This window comes from Durio zibethinus, chromosome 6 (assembly GCF_047325235.1).
Source record: "Durio zibethinus cultivar Kanyao isolate XHJ-2024 chromosome 6, ASM4732523v1, whole genome shotgun sequence".
In the NCBI taxonomy this organism is placed as follows: domain Eukaryota; kingdom Viridiplantae; phylum Streptophyta; class Magnoliopsida; order Malvales; family Malvaceae; genus Durio; species Durio zibethinus.
In genome coordinates, this window is record NC_143167.1 from 13,689,741 (window position 1) to 13,705,251 (window position 15,511).

The 15,511-nt window shown below is 29.1% G+C and overlaps 1 protein-coding gene and 1 pseudogene across 6 annotated transcripts; one reads left to right on the forward strand and one right to left on the reverse strand.

Moving 5' to 3' along the window:
• Window positions 1-5,682: 5,682 nt before the first annotated feature.
• On the forward strand, window positions 5,683-15,081 carry LOC111285005 (Pentatricopeptide repeat (PPR) superfamily protein). 6 transcript variants are annotated; one of them, XR_016342853.1, is made up of 5 exons: window positions 5,800-6,213; window positions 7,420-9,473; window positions 10,538-10,761; window positions 12,653-12,813; window positions 14,022-15,081. XR_016342853.1 is itself a non-coding variant. In XM_022874210.2 (2 exons), the coding sequence occupies exon 2, from the start codon at window positions 7,496-7,498 to the stop codon at window positions 9,191-9,193; it is 1,698 nt and encodes a 565-aa protein (XP_022729945.2). In that variant the 5' UTR covers window positions 5,683-6,213; window positions 7,420-7,495; the 3' UTR covers window positions 9,194-10,524. The 6 variants fall into 6 exon arrangements, 1 of the variants encoding a protein (XP_022729945.2); XR_016342855.1 differs by lacking the exon at window positions 10,538-10,761 and having other exon boundaries at window positions 5,683-6,213; XR_016342856.1 differs by lacking the exon at window positions 10,538-10,761 and having other exon boundaries at window positions 7,634-9,473.
• Window positions 11,139-12,645, reverse strand: LOC111285006 (uncharacterized; annotated as a pseudogene).
• Window positions 15,082-15,511: the final 430 nt, after the last annotated feature.

The window sequence follows — 15,511 nt, forward strand, 5'->3', positions numbered from 1 at the left end:
TTGAACAATTTTTCTTAATAAAAGTATGATTTTAGGAAATAAATGTATTTGTAGATAATTTTATTATTATATGAATTTTAATAATTTTTATAAAAAACAAACGAAAAATCTTCGAAAATAAGATCTTAAAGAAATCCAAATGGTGATTCTTTAGGAATCTTTAGGTAAAAAAATTTATTTAAAATACCATCAATGTATTGGAGCATTTAGATTAATTTTTGATAAAGATTTTTCATTCTTCTATAAATGGCATAGAAATGAGTTTTTAGAAAATACTATTTGTTATTAAAATTATAGATATCATATTTTATGGAAATAAATATGAACTACTGATTTTTGAGAATTTCGAGTAGCAATTCTTTAAAATTCCTTACGTAAAATAGTTCTTTTTAATATTAACAAAGTATTTAAAAATTTTTAAGAAATTTTCAATATAAGGTTCTCATTTATTTTTCAAGCTTACTAAAAATAAAAATATGTTTTTAAAGAAAATTTAAGGACGTAAATTTTTAAATACAAAAATTAAGATCATTTTAGTCAATATTAAAAAATAACACATAATTAATTAGTACCGTTTTAAATGGGCATTGAGGGAATGTTAATCCTTTCTCACGTATAACCAACTCTCAATTCAAACTATTTTCACAAACCTAAAAATTATCTTTTTAATAAGTTTTAATTAATTTTAAAATTTTATTAAAAAGATAAGTTTTAATAGGTGACCAATCACATCTAGCCAAAAAAGATTGGTGGCGACTCAAACTTTTGTTTTTCAAATTCATCTAGTAGTCCCCAAAACCGTTATGACACAAATATTTACATTAATAAATTTTTTAGATTAAAAATGGTATAATGATAGCTTTCAAATATGAGAGAAATTTTACTATTCCTCTTGCTTTTTACGTTAAATTTTTTTGATTATTTATTAATCATTTTTCTTATATATTTATAAAATAATAATTAATTAAAATATTATGTTGTTGATTTAATTATTTATATTACAAAAATATTTTCCTATAATTGTTCTTACCTTTCGTTACATTTAAAATTTTCATAACTCTTTCTTATTGTATTAAGATAATTTTTTCACATTTTACACCAATTGATACGAATTTTACGTTTTCTCTTGCATGTTTAAGTTACCAAAAAATTTTTATTGTAATTTATTTGATATTTTTGTTATATATTTACATGAAAAATAATTAATTAAAATTTTACATTACAGCTTAATTATTCAGTTACAATAATATTTCCGTATAGTTGTTCTTACATTATAATAAGTTTATAATTGTCATAACTCTTTTTTATTGTGTTATGACACTTATTACTTATTTTACGTCAAATGATACAAATTTTATACTTTTTCTCACTTATTTTGTTAACTATTTGGTTTTTTAAATTTTAGCTTTTTTTCTTATATATTTACAAAGACAATAATTAATTAAAATTTTACATTATTAACCTAATCATTTATGTTACAATAATATTTTCTTACGATTGTTCTTACCTCATCACATTTAGAATTGTTATAACTCTTTCTTAATGTATGTTACAACACTTTTTACTCATTTTACACCAAATGATACAAATTTTACAATTTTCTCACTTGTTTACATTACCTATTTATTTTTTAATTTTTAACTATATATATACAAAAAAAATAATTAATTGAAATTTTATGCTACCTAGTTAATTATTTACATTACAATAATATTTTCTTACAGTTGTTCTTATTTTTCATTATGTTTAGAATTGTTATAACTCTTTTTAGTATGTTACGACACATTTTATCCATTTTACATTAAATGATAAAAATTTTATGTTTTTTTCACTTGCTTACATTACCTTTTTTTTTTAATTTTTAACTATTTTATTATATATTTATAAAAAAAATCAATTAAAAATTTATGTTATCTACTTAATTATTTATGTTATAATAATATTTTCTTACGTGTATTCTTACATTATATTGCGTTTAGAATTATCTTAACTCTTTCTTATCAATTTTACGTCAAATAATATAAATTTTATATTTTTTCTTACTTGCTTATGTTATCTATTTGTTTTTTAATTATTAGTTATTTTTCTTATATCTTTATAAAAGCAATAATTAATTAAAATTTTATGCTGTTTACTTAAATATTTACATTACAATAATATATTCTTATAGCTGTTTTTACTTTTTATTACGTTTAAAATTACCATAACTCTTACTTAGTGTGTTACGACACTTCTTATCAATTTTATGGCAAATGATACTAATTTTATATTTCTTCTCGCTTGTTTAGCTTACCAATTTATCTTTAAATTTTTAGCTATTTTCTTACCATACAATAACAATAATTAATTAAAACTTTACATTGTCATCATAATTATTTATATTACAATAATATATTTTTTATGATTACAATAATATATTTTTTATGATTGCTCTTACTTTTCAATACATTTAAAATTGTTATAATTTTTTTAGTGTGTTATGATACTTTTTACCCATTTTATTCTAAATGATATTACTTTTACGTTATTTCTCACTTGTTTACATTATCAATTTCTTTTTTAATTTTTAGCTATTTTCTTATATATTTACAAGAACAATAATTAATTAAAACTTTATGTTATCAACATAATTTTTTACTTTACAATAATATTTTCTTATGGTTGTTTTTTTTTTATTATGTTTGAATTGTTATAACCTTTTTTAATGTGTTATGACACATTTTTTTCATTTTACGTCAAATGATACTAATTTTATATTAGTTTTCACGTGTTTACGTTACCAACTTATTTTTATTTATAGTTATTTTCCTTAAATATTTGCAAAAAAATAATTAATTAAAATTTTTTTTACTAATATAATTATTTACATTAAATAATATATTATTACAATTGTTCTTAATTTCATTACATTTAGAATAATCATAACTCTTTTTTATGAATTAACTATTAAGACAATTCTTACCTAGTTTACATTAAATGATACTTTTTACATTTTTCTCACTTGTTTACATTACCAATATGTTTTTTAATTTTTAATTATTTTTCTTATATATTTACAAAAAATAATTAATTAAAATTTTATGTTGGTAACTTAATTATTTATGTTACAATAATTTCTTTTCATAATTGTTCTTACCTTTAATTACGTTTAGAATCATCGTAACTTTTTTTTAGTGTATTGTGGCACTTTTTACTCATTTTACATTAAATTATATTAATTTTGTGTTTTTCTCACTTTTAACAATACGTTTTTATTTTTCAATTTTTAGCTATTTTCTTTATATATTTAAAAAATAATAATTAGTTAAAATTTTACGTTATAATATAATTATTTATGTTACAATAATATCTTCTTAGTATTATTCTTATTTTTCATTACATTTAAAATTTTCATAACTCTTTCTTAATATGATATGAAACTTTTTATTCATTTTATGCCAAATAATATTACTTTTACGTTTTTCTCACTTTTTTACGGTATCAATTTATCTTTTATTTCTAACTATTTTCTTTATATATACAAAAACAATAGTTAATTAAAATCTTGTATTGCCATCATAATTATTTATATTATAATAATATATTTTTATGATTTTTCTTATTTTTCATTACATTTAAATTTTTCATAGCTTTTTCTTAGTATATTATGACCCTTCTTATCTATTTTATATTAAATGATACTAATTTTACATTTTTCACTTGTTTACATTATTAATTTATTTTTTTTAATTTTTAGCTATTTTTCTTGCATATTTATAAGAATAATAATTAATTAAAATTTTATGATGTCAATATAATTATTTACATTACAATAATAGTTTCTTATGGTTATTTTTACTTTTCATTATATTAAGAATTGTTATAATTTTTTCTTAATGTGTTATAACACTTTTTACCCATTTTACTTTAAATGTTACAAATTTTGCATTTGCGCTTTCTTGTTTATATTACCAATATATTTTTTAATTTCTCACTATTTTCTTTAAATATTTTCAAAACAATAATTAATTAAAATTTTACTTTACTAATATAATTATTTATGTTACAATAATATATTTTGATAGTTGTTCTTACTTTTAATTACGTTTATAACTGTCATAACTCTTTTTGGTATATTACAACAATTCATATACAATTTATGCTAAATGATACTAATATTATGTTTCTTCTAACTTGTTTAAATTACAAATATATATATTTTTAAAATTTTTAGCTATTTTACTTTTATGTTTAAAAAAATAATTAATTAAAAATTTAAGTTTGCTATTTAATTATTTATGTTACAATAAATTTTTTTTATCATTTTTCTTATATTTAATTATGTTTAGAATTGTAATAACTCTTTCTTAGTGTGTTATGATACTTTTTATCAATTTTGTACTAAATAATACTCATTTTATGTGTTTCTTACTTTTTTACATTACTTCTTTATTTTTTAATTTTTAGCTATTTTCTTTATATATTTTAAAAATAATAATAATAATTAGTTAAAATTTTATATTGTCAACATAATTATTTGTATTACAATATTTTTTTTTACGATAGGCTTTACCTTCCATTATATTTAGAATTATCATAATATTTTCTTAGTGTATTACGATATTTTTTACTAATTTTACTTCAAATTATAATAATTTTATATTTCTTTCCACTTGTTTACATTAATAATTTATTTTTTAATTTATAGCTATTTTCATTGTATATATAAAACAATAATTAATTAAAATTTTACATTATCATCATAATTATTTACGTTATAATAATATATTTTTACATTTGTTGTTACTTTTTAATACATTTAGAATTATCATAATTTCTTTTTAGTATATTATGATACTTTTTATCTATTTTATATTAAATGATATTAATATTATATTTCTTTTCATCTATTTATGCCATTTATATTTCTTTTATTTATTGGATTTTTTTATATATTTATAGGAATAATAATTAATTAAAATTTTAAGTTATCAACTCAATTATTTATATTTCAATAATATTTTTTATAGTTATTTTTATATTTCATTACGTTTAGAATTTTCATAACTTTTTTTAAGTGTTATGACACTTTTAACATATTTTACAATAAATGATATAAATTTTACGATTTTTTTTGTATTGCTTTAATAAATTTTTATTAATTTTTTATTTTAAAATGTTATTTCTTTTATATTATTTCTTATCCTTAAAAGTATTTTAATCTATTATTTATTTATAAAAAATTTAATTTAAATTTTATATTGTTAACCAAATTATTTACAACAAATAATTCTTCTAACAGATTTTCTTATATTCAATTATATTTAAAATTTTTATAACTCATTTTTAGCATGTTATGATATTTTTATCTAATTTTAAATTAATATAAAATTTATTATTTCTTTCTTTTATTATGTTAATAATTTTTTTATTTTAAAATATAAATTCTTTTAAGTTAATTTTTTCTTTTAAAAAATTTTATATTAATATTTTTTAATTTCTTTAGAATTATTTTTTATTTTATGATACTTTTAGCTATTTTTTAAAATACTATTTAAATTAATTTTTTTAAAAAAAGAATATTTTTAATTATTATTTTATTTTTAATTTTTAAGTAATTTCATAAATATATAATAAAGTGAAAAGCAAAAAACTATTATATAAAGTAAAAATTATTTAAATTTTATAAATTTTAGCCTGTGTGATACCCTACTTGTTCAGCCTTTTGTTTTATTTTATTTGTTTTATTTTTTCTTTGAACAAAATCCTCCGTTTATCTTTTCTCTTCCAATTTTCCAGCTTTCTTTTAAAAAAAAAAAAAATACTTTTGCTTTAAACGAAACTCACCTTTTTGTTTTTTCTCTTTTGAAAAATAAGATGGGAAAGAGATAGGTAGGAATTAGTAATGTAAATTTTTTAAAAAACATTTTTCCTTTCTTTTATTTGTTTTCCAATTGATGGTGCCATGGTGATGAAAAAGAATAAGAATGATTTGACAATGAAAAATGCTTTGGTGGTGATTAGACGAAAAAAAATCTTGTGAAGAGAACAGGCTCAGGTAGAAGTGAGAAAGAAAAACTAAAAGGGCGTTCTTGGTACTGATAGCCAGGTCGAATGGTTTCGTATGACAATCGACGTAGGTTCTCACACGGCTTACAAACCATCGAATGAGGAAGAAAGAAGCATTTAGTCTTTGTTCTCAACAATCGAACGGGTAGCTTCACTCGCTGTAAAGTGAGCATTTTTTTTTTTTGTTTTCTCTCATTTCTTTTTCTTTTTCGATTTATAATGAGGGATTTTAGTTTTCATATTTTCATTGTTTTTGTGAAATCTTGCTTTATTTTTACTTATATTGAATATAATATTTAATAGGTTAATCTAATTTATGTTTGGATTTGTTACAGATATTAATATAGGTGTTAAATATATTTTTCATGTATTTAAAATATTTAATCTTATATACTTCTGTTTAGTTAACAAGTTATTTTTTTTCATTTTGATGATATTTTTTCGCTTTTGTACAGAACCCACAAGTCTTTGATGCAAGTTTTTAATTTTATGTTTTGATTCTTTTGTCTTTATTTCATTCAGTTAGGTGTAGTGATACTTATATGTTTTTAATCCTGATTTACTTATTGCCTTATTTCATCTCATATTCTGTCAAACAATCTTCGCTTATATAAAATAATGTGATTTTATCATTTAGTAGTTACTGTTGGAGATTCAAAGTATTTTTCTTTGTTTTGCAATTTACTATTGCTACTATTAAGCTTTGATGATACAGTGATATTTTTGTGGGTGAGATCTTTATTTATAGTATTTGTAGTATTCTTTTAATATTACTTAGCATGTTGATGTTGGTTGCTTATTTACTAACTCAATGTCAATGTTTGCTATTGATTAAGTATTTTAATTTGCTTTGTAGCCAAAAGAATAAATAAATAAAATTGGTGCACAGTAATCAAGTGCAGTTTATTGTTTGCATGTTGAACATTTTCTTGATTTTGAGTTAATTTTTCCACTTATTTTGCATTTATTTTTATAGATCTAGTATGTGGTTTTTCTACTTGAAAAGGTGAAGAGAATGGTGAGGAATAGCTACAAAGTGTTAAAAGCTAATGAAGACGGATAGCTACAAACTCTTTATGTTTTTTAGTTGTAGGAAAGCTTTGGCTTTTTATTTTTATATATTGTCAAAACTCGAATTTTAAAGTGGATATATATGTGTATATATACATATCAAATCAAGTTAGATAGATGGGAAAAAGTTAAAGATGGATTAGATCTTCCATTCTTGGTTTTGATTCTTAGTATTTTGACCTTATGGAAGGGTTGTGAATCAAAGAAGAGTTTTGTTTTGTTTCATTTGTGACTTCAAAAGAAGCACAATGCTCTCTGTAGACCACAACTAATAATATATTATGATTCTATACCCTGCAGTTTGCATAATAGAATAGGGAAAAGTTCAAGGTCAAACTCAGTCCAGCTAGGGTTGTCCATAAGTGTGTAGAAAGAAATGATTTGGCTCCGGTCCGCTCTTGTAGTAGGGAGAAGAAAGAACGGTGCGCTGATTTGTGGTTTAGGGGTAATGGAGAATGAGAGAGAGTTGGGTTGCTTACTAAAGTGCTGCTCTAACCTGAAACATGTTGAGCAGGCACATGGATTCATGGTACGGAGAGCCCTCGATAACAATAAGTTTATTCTCAGCCAATTTATCAAGACATGCTTTTCTCTGGGCTTCTCGGACTATGCCTATTTTGTGTTTGCCTTCAGTGCCCAAACCCACAGCCACATATATGTGTTCAACACCATGATCAAGGCGCTGACACTTTCTCACTCTGCTTTTGAGGCTCTCCTTGTTTATAAAAGCATTGGCTGGGCCAATCTGCGACCTGACAGTTACTCCTTCCCGTTTGTGTTGAAGGCGGTTGTTGATCTCCAGGCCCTCCATTTGGGAACTCAGATTCACTGTCAAACTATATGTGCCGGACTCGACTCCAATATTCATGTGATCACAGCACTCATTCAAATGTATTCCTCGTGTGCTTGCATTTTGGGTGCTCGCAAGCTGTTCGACCATGCTTGTCTCAACCTTGTCTCTATGGACGACTTTGCCATTTGGAATGCCATGATTGCTGGGTATGCCAAGGTTGGCGACCCAGACACTGCTTGGGATTTGCTGGAGCGCATGCCTCAAACTCAAACCAATGCAGTACTTATTTGTTGGACAGCTGTGATTGCAGGCTACGCTCAAATGGACCATCCCAACGAGGCCATCGCTGTATTTCGTAGAATGCAGTTGGAGAATGTGAAGCCTGACGAAATCACAATGTTGGCTGTGCTTTCTGCTTGTGCCCATTTTGGTGCCATTCAAGTTAAATTCGGAGAGTGCATTCATGGCTATATTCATAAACGTGGTTTCTACCAAATGGTTCCCCTTCAAAATGCGCTTATTGAAATGTATGCCAAGTCAGGCAATATATGCAAGGCATTGCAAGTATTTGAGAACATGAACCATAAAACTGTCATAACTTGGACTACCATCATATCTGTGTTGGCATTCCACGGACTTGGAACACAAGCTCTCCACATGTTCTCTCGGATGGAAACGGCTGAAGTTAAGCCAAATGATATCACTTTGATAGCCGTCCTTTCTGCTTGTACTCATGTTGGATTGGTTGATTTGGGTCGCTACTATTTCAATACTATGCAATCCAAGTATGGAGTTCAACCCAAGATTCAGCACTATGGTTGCTTAATTGATTTACTCGGGCGAGCAGGATACCTAGAAGAAGCACTGGAACTAGTTAGTCAGATGCCCTTTAAGCCAAATGCAGCTATCTGGGGGTCTCTTCTTGCTGCCTCTAATATTCATGCTGATGCTGAGCTGGGAGAGTTTGCTTTGCTGCATTTGATAAAGTTGGAGCCTTGGAATAGTGGGAACTATGCACTTTTATCCAATATATATGCTTCTGCTGGCAGGTGGGACAAGTCTGTAATGACAAGGAAGATGATGAGGGACAAAGGTGTTCGAAAGATGCCGGGTTGGAGTTTCATTCAGGTGAGTGATAGAGCTCATCAATTCATTGCAGGAGACACATCACACCCCCAGTTTGATAGCATACACGGAATCCTATTCAACATAAATGAGCAGATGAAAATTGCTCATCATCTGCTGAATGAATTCGGTGAGCTTCTTGATTTTGATGGATGATGGGATGAAGAGTTACTACTTAATCATGACCCTGGTGGTGACCAGCTTTAATGGAAAGAGCAGCATTTCAACATAAGTGATTGCAGTTCCCGTTTATGTCATCAGTGTTCTGAATTCAGAATGGTAACCAGGTCAGCTAAAAATAAGTACAGGTCATGTTCAACTTATTAAGGAGTGTGGATGGAAAGATCGTTTGGTTGTACTTGATATAGACATCTCATGCCTCTCAATGTACATTGATGCTTTGAAATCTATGTGCTGTCCCATCTCATCACAACAGGTACGTCTTTCCGTAGTCACCTTGTCTATTTAGCTGCTCATAGTCATAGCTTTTTCCAGACATATTGTCTTTCACTTCTTTCACTTCTTTCACTTCTCGATACTGCATCTCACTCTTCAACTTACACAATGTCTGTTCTCCTTCCAAGCATGGCAACATATTTATGACAAGCTTTTAATGTGTGAAAACAAGAAAGAATAAGAAGAGTGGACAGGAAGATCTATCAGTAGCTTTAACTTCTTGGAGTTTGTGACGTTATGTGTTTACACTTAAAAACCTTTAAAATTGTAATATTGCTCAAGATGTAAGGAGAAAGGGGGAAAAAAACATGGGCCTCTAACAATGGTCGGTTAAAAATTCAGCATATTTCTCTCAGGAATCTTATGAAGGGATTAGTTATATCAAGTTCGTGGTCAAAACTTTAGATGCTTGTACCTACCCTCTGACTTAAACTGATTCTCCAACACATTGGTTGGGTCCTTGTGGAGACAAATGCTTAACATTTTTCTTTTGTCTGGTCGGAAAAAAAGGGGAAGGGGGGGTTGGTTTGGCTTTCACTTTTTGGCCATGATCTTCCCTGCAATATGCCATTTCAGTCCGTTGCTTGATAATTTTTCTCTTGGAGTTTTGGAATGAGATTTCAGAAACAGGTGTTTTCTTTTTTCCATCAAAAAGGAAAAGCAGCAAAGAATTGTTTTCTACTTTGATCGGGTAGACAATAAGGGTACAGCTTTGAGAGAACAGAAGTCTGATTTTGAGTTATCACAGTGTGTTAAATTTACAAGCTAGCTATAAAGGTGGTCAGAAAATCTTTAAACTTATGTATGAGATTTCAATGAGAGATTTTGTAGTAAATTGTAGTTGCTGTTATCTATTATATCATTTATTCAAGCTTTCATTTGCCATTTATGTCATGAGATGAGATTAGAGAGAGTAGTTATGAGCTGAGATATGAATCATGTAAACAGGATAATATCTGATTTTGTTTTATCATATCAAAATATCTAAGTGACCCCACTGAGTACCCATGTGTGGGAAATAAATTTGTAAATACATATTTGCAGTGGCTGCAGAGCTTCTTCAGCGTACTTAGTGAGCATCCCAAATTTTGTCAGTCTTGTTTCTTTGGAGCTTTAGGAAAGAGTTCAAGATAGACTTTGTGTGGGACATTTAAGATGAAGTGAAAACGATCCCATTGCACCTCCATATGGCACAAAATGCATAGATGCTGCATTGTACTACAGGGTTAAAACCATAGCATCTAGAAGAGAAGGATCGGAACATTGAGGTTATATCCTAACATTCAATCCTATTATTTGCTCAACCTCCTACTTTACCGCAGAACTAAGTAGAAATTCCTTATTTCATTCTGTCATCAATTGCAGTTGCTTCAATGTATTAGACCATAGAAGAAGCCATGATTGAAACCCAAGTCGAGGAATCCCAATCCTAGAAGAGCACTGGCCCATGAAATCTGAACTTTCTGCTTAAGGATATAACATGCTCCTAGAAAAAGACATTAGAATCAATTTATGAAACTGTTGATTAAGACTCCAATAATCATCTGTTGCTAATTCTTAGGTTTTATGTTCTGAAATAAGTCAGCTTAAGGTGCATGCTACTTGTTGAGAATGAACATAGTTAGAGATGAGTGTCATGTCTGATTTAGGCCTCAAAATTCTTACCTTCATTCTGTGTAATTTCTCGAGATTTTTTGAGTGTCATCCTCGGTCCTTTTTGTTTTATTTCATCTGTAAATAATGGTCTTTGAGATTTCAGTCTGCACAGGTTTTGTCTAAACTCTTTTGGTAAGGATTGAGAGGAGACAGACATCTCTTCCTTTCCGCCAACTTCTGTAGCCATCACTTGTTTATGCTACCACTCCAGCTGTGATGCTTGAGCCAAAACACCAAAAATTTCTTGTGAGTTGCTGATACTATTGTCCAAGTCAGTGGGGAAAACTGGTGCTGCTAATCTTTATCGCTGAACTCTGAACAATGTGCTGTTTCTTTTACTGCCTGCACCATGTGTGTTGTGTAGAATTCATCTTCATTATCAAATAATTCTAATCCATCACAGCAAGAAACAGGTGGAGAAAGACTGCTACCATGCTTGTCCTCTGTCAATGAGCCGTCTAGTGAGTCTTCGTGGTGTTTCATTGTCTGGCCTTTTGTTGCATGAGGTGGAGAAATGAAATTAGATCTTGATTCCTCAGCAAATAAATCCTTTAGTGTTGGTGGTTTGCCTACCACCATTTTAGTAATAGACCTTCCAGCGACATCTAAAGCAGCCTGTTCTGCTTTTCATTGTGATATCTTTGCGTTGCAAAGTCATAAGTAGATACCTTCTTGTCGCATGATATATCTGCCTTTCTCTGTCCATTTGACCTATGTTTCTTCTCTGGAATAGGAATGTTTAAAACCCATTTATTCCTTGGTTCAGAATCACTGATACTAGGCTCATCTATATGTAAGTCAAACCATTGATTAACCTTTAAAACTTTTGTGGAGTTGCATTTGTTTGATTTTCTACTTCCATTTTTCTCAAGGTAACAAACCCGGGCCGTCCTTTGATGATTCGACGTCACTTGTGATATCTCCTGCTCTTGGAATACAACCATTTTAATGTCACATTCAAATGTGTCTTGACCATATACTGTGTCATTATCTATACTAGTTTTCCTGTTCAATTCCACTGCGCATGTAGATCTTGAAATGCTGAGGTCAGAATTGCACTCTGAATTATTCTTTACTGGGAAAGTCACTGACTTAGCTCGCCAAGATGATTGTCTTCTCCTTGAATGAAGTGGATCTGTCCCCACTAAAGTTTGATGCTTCATCCCAGTTTTTCTTCTGTTGCAAATAGTTGATCTCACAAATCTAGGCAGTTGTGATGGGGAAGCTGTTGTGACATTTTCAATTCTGTTTGTCATAAAGTCAATGTCAGGAGGTTGCTCTTCAGTGGATAAAATAGAAAGCTCCACTTTCTCTTCCAAAGATAGATCTGTCCTTGTCAGTCCTTCTAATTTGCTGTTTAACTTTTTGCTTTCTTCTAATATGTTGACGTTCATCTTCAATCTTCGATCTGTCCTTGTCAGTCCTTCTAATTTGCTGTTTAACTTTTTGCTTTCTTCTAATATGTTAACGTTCATCTTCAATCTTCTCAATCTTCTGCTGCAGATTTTTCATAGCAGTGTCCTTCTGGCTTCTTACTTCCTGATTTTTTATGGATGAAGTGATCACCATAAGTTTATAAGAGCGATTTGTCATGAGATATAAGATTTTGCTAAATCAAATGATGATATGAGGTCCTGAGATGTCAATCATTTCAAACCATCCAGGTAATGCCCATTAACAAGTAAGATTGTTGATATTGAATGTTAATTATTCATTTCTTCCTAGTGAATGGTTATGATGCGGCAGAATCTTGCTGATATTTTGATGGAGTCTTATATTTCTATTCAACAAGTTATCCTAGAAAAAGAAATGTCTAGTCTAATGCAAGCTTCTTCAAATCCATATTATTGCCATAAGTTATCTTTGTTTTATTTTCTCTCTCCCTCTTTTTGTTCTTCCTTGTTTTTTGATTCAGTTCTACCAATTATATGCATAATATTTGTTGGCAGTAATCTCTTCATTTTGATCTAGAATTTACTAAAAAGATTATCCTATTTATATGTAACATAGTTTTGGATGTCATTAACAGGTTAATTGTACATCATCAAACTTGAGACTTGAACCATTAGATTGTGAAGTTAGATGAGTGTGCAAAACTAGATAAGTAAATTGCATTGGACTCCTCATGCCCCAAATGAACACTTTTCACCCTTGCTGCAAAATTTAATGAACACATTGTTTCACATAGATCTTCTTTGTGACTGACATGTACAAGCATCAGTGTTTTTGAATCTTCACCTAAAGATAATAAGATGAGAACTGAGAAGGTCAATAAAAGTGAACTAATTTGAGGGCAATGAAATGAAAAATATTCTCATGTGCATATCGGATACTCCAACTAATTGAACTAATCTGTTCATATTACTCTGGCTGTTTCTGAGAAAGCCTGGACTTGAATAATTTCCTATAACTGTTAGAATCATGTGAGGAAAGCATCCTAAATGATAACCCTTGAAAGATAAGAATGGACACAATAATTTTTCCAATGTATATAGTGCACAGAGATTAGGTTTAACGATTATTATTCTAACCCTAGAACTCAACTTCTTAGAGAAAACAATTAGATGAATGGAAAATGGAATTCAGTGAAGAAGAATCAGTTACCTAAGGAATCTTTAAGAACTTGTGTCAGCTTGCTGTTCCTTTTAGCTAAAAAGAGTTGGTGATTTAGGGTAAATCTTTCTTAGATCAGGTTGAATCTCAAGCTTGCCTATATGGTATGTGGTTCTTTTTCCTTTGAAGAGAGCAGAAAGAGATAAATTAATGGCTTTTCCTTCACCAAGTCTTCTCCCCCATGCCTTTGTCTTTATCACACGCTCACTTACTCTAAGGTCAACTAACCAATTTTTAGTTGTTTCTCGTCACCTCTCAGGAGCATTAAAGAAAGTACTGATATGCGAATCATGCTAAGAGAAGCAACAAGTACAACATACTTAAAGCAAGAAAAATGATGGTATTGCTATTTATTCTGCTGTTCCCAGAGTTAGTGTCAGAAATCAAATGCAGTTTGTCTGCCAGTAATGGTTCTCAAGCTCAAGACCTCTAGAGACTAGAAAGGAGCTGGATAATCTGCACTCTAAATATTAGTCAAAAATCTGATCAGTAAAAACTACGTACCAGTGGGATCTGGTTGAAGTAGTGTTTGAATTTGTTGAGGTAGTTGATCTGAGTTGGCATCCTAATCTATACAAGCTTCAAAGCTTGGTTGAAGCCACTTACTTGGATGGAAACTAGGCTATCAATTCTAATTCCTCCCTCTGCATCTGTTTGAATTGAAAGGCTGCACTCTATTTGCATACTCACCATGGTGTCAGAGGATCTGTTGCCCTCATAGGCTGTGGTACAAGTAGGTCTCTGAGATTTCCTAAATAAATCTCAAGCATACTGAAATTTATGAGGAAAGTACGGTTACTATCCACTGCTTGCTTAAACGAAGTCTCAATCATCCGGGGCACTATTCCTGGGGAATCTGAAGTACCTTCCCATGTGTTTAGCTAAAAGGTTTAAACCTACTATAGAAGTCCCCGTTACCAGTTATGATAGTATCATCTATTATGCTAGTGGATTGTCATCACCATTGTGAAGGTTTTCCCAGTTCCCGTTTGACCATATGCAAAAATGCATGCATTTTAACCGTCAAGGACAGATTTGATGACTGTTTTAACTTTTGAAAAAACTGCATCTTAAATTTAAAGACATGCAATCCATTGTGAAGACTTGGATGAGCAAAATATTGTTTTAAAGAGATGATGAAATCAAGGAACAGGGAATTTGCAGGGTACCTTCCGATGAACCTGGGTGGAACACTTTGTTAAGGGTGTATTTCTTTTGTTAGCAGCAAGTTTTAAGAGGAACTGAAAAACCTCTCTTCTTTTAACTAATAAAATTTCTCTAATAAAAGGTGAAAGATAGCCCATATAAATGCATCAAAAGGAACTGTACCAGATTGTAATCATTATTTGAGCCTACAGCTTCTTGACAAAGGACCTACCTTCAACTGCATTGCGTGAAATGAATATATGTTGCCAAGGGCCCTATAACGGTAGAATGATTCATGGTTGCTCATTATTAATTTTATAGTAATATTCCAATGTGTAGAGAGTAAAAGGCTCCTCACTATCATAATGTGGGAGGTGCCATTGATGAGCTAACCAACCTTGACAGTGTGACCCTATCAGGTGTCAAATTCTGTATGTATTGGACCAGTCTTTGGTTGGGTCCTGTCCTGTCTTGTTGAATGGATGGTATAAAAATTTACGTGTGCTGACTAGGCCAACTTTGACAAATCAATTCTTTTCCAACTGAGGCTAATTACTCAAACAACAAGAAATAAAATAATTACTATTTGAGATTCACAAAAAT

Bases quoted from the DNA above. Each gene is read 5' to 3' on its own strand.
- LOC111285005 (XM_022874210.2), top strand. From the start codon at position 7,496: ATGATTTGGCTCCGGTCCGCTCTTGTAGTAGGGAGAAGAAAGAACGGT.